This window comes from Spermophilus citellus (genome assembly GCF_964194105.1).
Source record: "Spermophilus citellus genome assembly, chromosome: 9".
Taxonomy (NCBI): domain Eukaryota; kingdom Metazoa; phylum Chordata; class Mammalia; order Rodentia; family Sciuridae; genus Spermophilus; species Spermophilus citellus.
In genome coordinates this window covers 56,444,182-56,452,896 of record NC_138191.1, presented here as the reverse complement: position 1 = coordinate 56,452,896, position 8,715 = coordinate 56,444,182, and the positions used below count along the sequence as shown (strand labels likewise).

The window sequence follows — 8,715 nt, the reverse complement described above, 5'->3', positions numbered from 1 at the left end:
CCCTGCCCCCATCATAATTTCTGAAGATGATTTTAAGATTATTCCAAGTTGAATTTAAGATGAAATTGCACCTGCCAATCACAGTGAAATCAATAAGATCAGATACTTCCTGGCAGTCATTTACTATGTGCAATGGGCAGGTCCCTTTATTTTTCTAAGCTTCATTCTCCTGAAGCACGGAGTGCAGTGTTATGTGGATTAACTAAAGTACCTTATCACAGCAGCTGGGAGGGAATATTTTTTCCCCAATTTAACTCTGCCTATCAGGAAGCTAGCCAGAAAATAATCAGCCTGTGGTTCATATGAATGTTCAAAAAAAATATTTATTTATAAAAAATACAATGGGATAAGTTTATGCTGAGAAATGCAGCAATAAATACAGTTGGAGAAAACAGAGCAACTCTACATTGATACATTGGCACAAACGAAGATTTTGCAACTGCACCACCCAGACCTAAATGTCTGTAGGCCGTTTTCTTACATGCTCCTTTAGAAACACCACTCTGAAAAGATCTTGTCAGCTTAAAAAAGAGAATGAGTACACATATAATCACAAATGCACACTGATCATGACTTTATTTAAAAATTAGCAAACAATACTGTAGAAACAATGATATGTAAATTTCTAAAATGCTGCATCTTAGATTTAGTTGGCAAAGACCACATTTAGCAATAAGCATGAACTTAAGTCTTCCATGTAGAAACCAGATACACTAAACTGTAAAAAAAAAAAAAAAAAAAAAAAAAGGTTCCCAATAGTTTGAAAATACAGTAAGATTGTAAAAATGTATAGATCTTTAATAAAAGAACTGGCTGTACAAGAGTACTCCCCTTTCACAGTATTCCTTTTTACTTCATATGCAAGTTATTGGTTATGCTGTAGGATTTAACTGTTACAGCACTAAAAGGCAACTATTTAGGGAAGAGGCAGAAAAAGGAATGTATGTAAGGCAAGTTTTTTGTTTTTTTATTTATTTTTAAAAGTACAATAAGCATAATAGTGTTTTAGGAAGACAAGATAAAAATTACTCAAGGCTAGCTTGGTTCTCACTGAATAAAAACAATGGACTAAATACTGAACTCCTCCACGAGAATCTAGTAATCAATGCCTTGGTCACCATACTGGTAATCTCTGGGGTAGTCATCTTGATACTCGCCATGGTACTCATCTGGGTATTCTGCCTGATAATCACTATCACTGATTTCTGACCCATTTGTTCCTGTGCCTTGGCTTCCATTGTGAATGACAGGTTCTGTCGGAGCAGCACAGTATTTGGGATCATACACTTGCCGCCCAAGCCCATACACACTCATGCCTTTCTGGGAAGCAACTTTGTTGGTACCCATCTGTAGAGAAATTGTCGAGTTGTCCACTGGCTGTAATGTCAGCTTTTGATCGTAGATGTCTCTTCTGGTACCTGGTGCTAACATCCCCGCCTGGTAGCAGAACATAGTATTAAAAGTTGAAATGGTAACTAAAATCTATTCTTGTCAATATTTTATAAATTATGAAATTTAATTTGGTTCAGAGGTAAACCTAGCTTGCCAAACTAGATGTCAAATCACTATTTTATTGCCATATTCACTGCCTTTTAAACAAGCTCAGACTGTCCTTTGAATCCTTGCTTTACTATAGGATTGCTATTGGCCTCAACTAAGTTTACTTACTTTTAGTTTTAGGTTCTCATCTGCAAAATGGAAACAAGACTACCTACTCTGGGCCCAGGAGAGGATAAGACAAACAGAATGTAAAATCAAAAGCATAATGCTGACACACCTCAAAGTCATATTTGAATGCGTATTATGACCACATACCCTGTCCAGCTTACCAATTTGTAGCATTTACAATTCATTCAACAAAAACTATGCTTCAGCAGACCTTGAGGACTTCAGTCTCTTCAAAAGGCTCTGGATCACAGAAAAGCCAAGCACTTCAAAACAGCTTGCCCCCATCTTTTTCAGGATAATATAACTCATACCTCAGTTTCCCATTTAGGTTAAGCACACACTTTCAGATGTAAAGTGGGTGAAAAAGCAAACACTTGAGTGGTAGCAATGAAAAACTGTGGTGGGACATGTATCATTTAGGGCAAGTAAGTCTCATCTTGGGGTCAGGGAGAGAGGATTTTGTTGCTTGTGGAATCATCTGAGGTGCTGTAATTTATTTTTAACAAGGAAGTACTTTATCTTGGATGTGGGGTTTGAATGCTGGTGTTTTCACTATGCTGTATTCCCATCTACTATTTACGAACTACTTTATTACTATTTTAGGAACTATTCAGCATTTCATAGGAATGCTAATTAAATAGCACTTAGTAGAAAGAACATCAGGTAATTTTATCTATCAACTTAAAAGGGACCCTTTAAAAACAAAAGGCCAGCACTCAAATGAGCAATCTTTTACATGGATTTTTGAGCAAGAACTCTAATAAACATAACTTTTTTTTTTTTCCTGGTTAGGTAGAAAGGTTGGTGTTTTAATTGCCAACAAAAAACATAAGCCAGACCATACTTTCTTTGCTGTTGTAAAAGCCCTTTATGTTGCTTTCCCAGCAAAATCTACTTTCTTGATGCATACACTCTCAATATACCAAATATATCTACTTTGAGCTTTTAATTACTAAGGCAAGTTCTCAAATAAAATAACCCTTTTTTACTCTTTGCTATAAGTATTAAAAGTTATTGCTTACCTGGCTGGCTCCTTTGTTGGTGCCCATCTGGAGACTGATTGTGGTCTGGTCAAAAGGTTTGTCAGTTTGCATTTTAGGATCATAAAGGTGCCTCCTAGTCCCATAGGCTGTCATGCCTGCCTGACTGGCACATTTGTTGGTTCCCATCTTTTAAATTAAAAATAAAATTAGCATTAGTTATCAGAAGTCATCAATATGAACACAAAACTCTGTGGTACTAAAAAGATGGAAAGTGGACTGGGGGGTGTAGCTCAGTAATAGGAGTGCATGCTTAATATGTAAAGGATCCTGGATTAAATCCCCCCCCCACACACACACACAATGATGAGCTCTTGAGCCTAGTCTGTGGTCAAGTAGATACAAACTCTCCTTTATGCTTTTGCAAATAAATTTCAAATAATTTTAAAAAGAAAGTTTTCAAAAAATTCATAGTATCTAGAACCTCATAGCATAACCATAAACTTGCACAAATGAAAACACTGAAGGATGTATGTTATTAAAATGGCAGAATGACAAATTCCTCCTATTCTCTGTAGCACAGATAACCAAATTAAGGGGTATCTGCTTTAGTCACAGAAGCAGACAAAAGGCCAGGCAACATGCCTTCCTACTTTAGCTATGATTTACATAAAACTGAAAGGCAAATGCCGGTCATTGTCTCTGGGAGCTTAACAAGTACTTCTTTAAGTTTCAAAACTGCCAACGTTTTCATGGGAAAGCGATCACGTTTTACTCCTTTAACTCTCATTCACTAGCCAGAGCAGGAAAGAGGCAGAATGAGGAATCCTAACTCTACCAAGTTCAGAGGAACAATAATTAACTTCTCCCCATAGACTATATGGCTTCAGGACCAACCAGTACACCCTGTTCTACTGGCTGGAAACAAGTTTCTACCATCCCCCCCGCACCTTAAAAATAATACTGAATAAAGAAAACCTTTATCACTGAAAGTAAAACCCATTCATTAGAAAAGATTCAGAAAATATATATTAGCAAAACGGAAAAGGAAAAAAATATTATTGTAATACTACCATCCACACATTTGCTGTAATTTGTGAATGACTTTTAGCTTTTCTAAAAAAAGGCCGGGAGGTGTCTGTGCATATATCTATAGCGATGATACAAATAAGCACACACATTTACATATAAGAATATGCATGCATATTTTTTACTTAAAAAAAGCCACACTGATCATAGTATTTTATCACCTAATTTCTTTTCCTTAGGCAAGTTCCTTTATGGAGTTATAATTTAACCTACTATTATACTATTTAGAAATTGAGGTTCCAATTTCCCAACACTTATACAATTATGTACTTTATAAAACTAAATCCACCTCACATAGATTCAATTGGGCAGTGCATTCAGCAGGTATGAGAGAGTGAAGCCCATAGTATTTAGGCAATGATGCTTCTGTGACACTCAGGGGACAATGTGATGAGAAAAAAGACATCTTAACCAAGTATTTACCAAGAATTAAACCAATAACAGGCCTTAGTTGCTGTATGCTTTCCTAGGGTAAATAAATGACTCTGGCATTAAGATTTTGTAAAATTGCTTTATTTGGCTGATAATATTTAGGAATTAAAAAAGTACATTTTCTTAAAAATAATAATATGATCAGGAAAAAAATTCTTTTCGTGGAGACACCATTTTCAAGTCAGATGACATACCTTAAGTTTCTTTAAAAACCATCATCACGGTCTCAAAGACTTTAAAGAGATATAAATTGTATAAACACATTACATCCCAGAAATCCACATTATAGTACTTCTATCTAGGCTTTACTTATGAGAGATTTAACTTTTGCACGGCAAGGATTAATGGCATTGAACAAGTAACTGAAAAGCAACACCACTTCACTTACCTGCAAACCAATCACACTCTGGCCAGCCTTTAACTTCCCTTCATCAAAACGCCTTGTTTGTTTTTCTGCATACTTAACTCCAATGTCAATGGATGTATGGAATCCTTTTGTTTTAGCCTAGGCAGAAATATAGTACTGAGAAGCAACCCTCAGATATTTTGCTGGCAATGTTTTATAGAAATGATATGTCTTACATTCTACAAAAAATGGTATGTCCACAGACACAGGCTTCATTTTTGTGAGACCAAACAGAAGGTGAGAAACATATGTAAGACTATTCAGCTGCACTGTCCCCTCTGATCCCCAAGGGCTCTAATTAACCTATCTAGTATAAGGCAGCTGATGTCAGCAGCATTCCGTAAAGCTAACAGTTACAGAAGAGACAGCCCCTCTCCACCTGGTCTGAACCCCAAAGGGAGTACAATGATGCAATTCATCACCCATGTATGGGGGATTCTTTTTTAAATGAACATTGAAAGTCATGTACGTACCAGACCTGCTAAAGCCACCAGTGTAGTCTGAACCTGGGTCATGTTTCCATTCTCAAAAAGATCATTTGCTTCAAAAATGTCATGTGGCTTCATACCATATGCCTGAATAGCTTTAATAAAGTTGCCAATATTCTCCAACTACAAAGAAGAAGAGCAAGATATCTTTTAGAACTAAATGTTAACATTTTTAAAATCCTGTTATTGCCAGGTACAATAGCTCACTCCTGTAATCCCAGCTACTCAGGAGGTTGAGGCACTTGGTGAGACATTGTCTCTAAATAAATTAAAATGGCTGGGGATATAACTCATTAGTACAGCACTTGGTAGCATGCACATGGCCCTGTGTTCAATAACCAGCACCTCAAAAAAAAAAAAAAGAAAGAAAAAAAAAAAGAAATCCTAAGTCTATGACTAGTTAGAAGATGCCAGACAGAAAGCTACTTGGCAAGTATTCTTAACCACATACATACTAAGCATAGTGTTCTCTCTCGCTCGCTCGCTCTCTCACTGGAAAAGGAGTTATATAATGGTTTAATAATTTTAAGGCTTCTAATGGCAAAATCTTCCATACATATTTTTAAGACTTCTGTCAAAGCTATCCAGACCTGGAATTTTCTTTGTTAAAAGTTACATAATACCAGGTATGGTGGCACGTACCTGTACTAAGTGGTTCAGGAGGCTGAGTCCCTAAGCAACTTAGTGAGACCCTGTCTCAAAATAAAAAGGGCTAGGGATGTGGCTCAGTGGTTAAGCACCCCTAGAGTCAATCTAGGTACCAATCAATCAATCAATATGGCTACTAATCTCCTGTTCTCTCATCTCAAAACATACACAGATCAAATAAATTTCCATTGTTACATGTACATTCATGAGCTGAGATCATGTCTGACACAGTATTCTGTAGTCAATCAGTAGTTATGTTAAATGCCTTGCTTTCTCCTTCACTTATTCTTATGGTCTAGATTGTATTTCTCTGTGTAAATTGTGTCAAATCCTTTCTAAATGCATACACATTGAATATAGGAAAATTTCTAGGCTAAACATCTACTGATATTAGAACCAGTTCAATAAGTAATTATGGAAACCCTTATTTAAACTGCATAAATAAATACAGCCACATGAATAAATTTCTGCTAATATCTCTATTTTAAAATTGTAATATAAAACAAAACAAAACAAAAAAAACCCTAAAGTTTTCCTCTACATAAAGAGAAACCAACCAGGACAAGAGAGCGCTAGTTTAGCTGTTACCTGAGGCCAATTTAACGAGGACTCGTTGACCTTCTTCACGGAGCCTGGCTGTAGCTTGTTTATAAGTCTAGAAACAAAAATATAAGTCACCTTACCGGCCACACATAAACAAGGACTGAAATATTACACTGGCTCCCTTAATATCAGTAAAGCAAAACCATTAAACACATTCGCAGAATAACAAGATCTGACACCCTGGACCAGGAAGCAGGGTCAGACCGAAGCCTGCAGAAAGGACCAGAGGAGAAGTGGACTCCTGGAGGTCTAACTTACTCGCAGAGTATGATGCCATCCTTTAGGCCCAGCTGGAAGTTGGTGCCAATGCTCATGCCTGTCACCTCTTCTATCCAATTGCGAAGATCCTCTTCCGCCTGGTGATCATACTTGGAAGCAATCTGAAATACATGTGAACTAACTTCAGAACACCATCTCCACAGCATCACAGACTGCTGACTCACAATGCGCTCTGCTTTCCTTCATTATCCATCAAGACCACATCTGTGACAGGCAGTAAATTACACTCTATTTAGAGTTCATTGGTGAACTTAATCAACGGTTACAGCTTCAGGAACTAAGCACAAATTGTGAAGACAGTATGATACAAAAATCTGAAGAGCAAGCACATATAGAGAAGCTGGGGCTGAGAGCAGAAAAAGATCCATCAAGATAAAACAGTCCCATTCAAGATGCAGGGCAAATGACAAAAAAGTGACAAGGATTTAATAGTGCAGTACAATATGGCATCCACCATGGCTTAAACTTTAAAGATTAAGTCATTAATCATCACATTCCCAAAAAGGAAAAACAGATGGGAGAGGATTCTGATGCATGCAGCTATTTCACACAGCAACTCAGCTGGCTGAAGCATATCATTCCAATCATTGTGTTGCCTGGAAAGTACTGGTGTTTGCCTTTTATTCAACCTAATACTTGCTACACACTACACACTACACACACACACACTTTCCTCAGTACTAACTGTACTTATGATATCTAAATTCTGTTAGTGTAAGTTAGTCTCTGTCTTATTAGACTCCTCACAGGAAGGCAAAGCATTTAATTCACTTTTGGTACCCAGCACAGTGCCATGACACTCAAACATTTATTAAAACTAAAGAAAAAATGGTTATTAACTTTTACAATAACGTCAACTTACAAACACAGACACTATGGTATTATTACACATGTTAAAACTACCTGCTAAACACAGGTTTTAAAAGATCCCTTCATAATAAGAATACTACAGAACTCAAATTTAAAAAAAATAAATTTTATGAAAAAAAATCACATACTCAAGTTCTTAAGCTATTCTTGTCCTACAGGCTGTCCTAGAGGCTGGTCAATGAGTTATTAGGAAGAACACAGCAGGGGACAAGGAATGATCATGTATCATTTGTCTCCATTCATCACAGGCAAAAGTGCCAACTACATACACATAGGTGAAGCCCAAGGGACAGAGTTCATGGGGGAGTCAACTGTAGCATTGCTGGAAATGGAAATGAACAGAAGAAATGTTTGCTGTCCGTAAAACATAATTAGGTTGGATTACTGAATGAAATGGCACTATGACATTTGGTCACGAGGAGGCCCTTCCAGCCCCAGTGTAACAAGTCACGAAATAACCAAGCACAACTAAAGGAAATGCTTAGTTAGGCTCCTGGTGCCAGAGCGCAAAACTGGAGGCTACTCTCAGGTTCTTTTCAAATGTGAGAATTATGGTCAGCAGGAGCAGGACAGGCATTAAGCAGGTGGCCAGCTTACTTTCAAGTCACCCAACAGTGAAAACCAGCACTGAGTCTTAAAAGCAAACTGTCATACTTGATTACAGTCCCTGTTCATGTGGGTCCACAGTCATGATAGCCTAGTTCCCAAGATAGGAAAAATATTCTGTTTCTCAAGTCACATAAGTGGAAGAGTCATGTCCCCCTTTTGCAGGCTCACTATGTGCCTTCACAGGCCCTGAAATGTTATTAGACTACACCTGAGGTTTTCAGTGATACTCTCTCCATCCCGCACCATCAAGAATGAGGTTCTACTCTTGAGATAGAGAGGAAATGACTTCACTAATCACTGTCATTTTGAGCCAGTTCTTTATCCCCTATACAACTCACTCCCCCAAATGAGAGAAATGACTGTACAGTATAATGAATAATTTAAACTGTAGATTTACTTAACCAGGAGTACAAAAGGAAACCCAGCAAGTTGGTATCCCCCCCCCCTTTTTTTGGGAAGTACTGGGGATTAAACCCAGGGCCTTTCACAACTAGGCCAGTGCTCTACCTCTGAGTTATAATCTCAGCCCTTTCTATTTTTGGGGACAGGGTCTCACTAAATTGCCCACGCTGGCCTCAAACTTGCAGTCCTCTTGCTTCAACCTTCTGAGCAGCTGGGATTATAGGCATGTTTCACCACGCCC

The 8,715-nt window shown here is 37.7% G+C and overlaps 1 protein-coding gene across 1 annotated transcript in view; it reads right to left on the bottom strand.

Moving 5' to 3' along the window:
• Positions 1–605: 605 nt before the first annotated feature.
• Positions 606–8,715, bottom strand: part of CNN3 (calponin 3) — a 28,659-nt gene continuing 20,549 nt past the window's right edge. Inside the window, exons 2-7 of the mRNA XM_081308616.1 lie at positions 6,573–6,694; positions 6,300–6,366; positions 5,049–5,186; positions 4,558–4,674; positions 2,691–2,837; positions 606–1,437 (exon numbers count right to left, since the gene is read on the bottom strand). Of these exons, the coding sequence (XP_081164742.1) occupies positions 1,096–1,437; positions 2,691–2,837; positions 4,558–4,674; positions 5,049–5,186; positions 6,300–6,366; positions 6,573–6,694 (933 nt within the window). The 3' untranslated portion in view covers positions 606–1,095. The remainder of the gene's footprint in view (positions 1,438–2,690; positions 2,838–4,557; positions 4,675–5,048; positions 5,187–6,299; positions 6,367–6,572; positions 6,695–8,715) is intronic.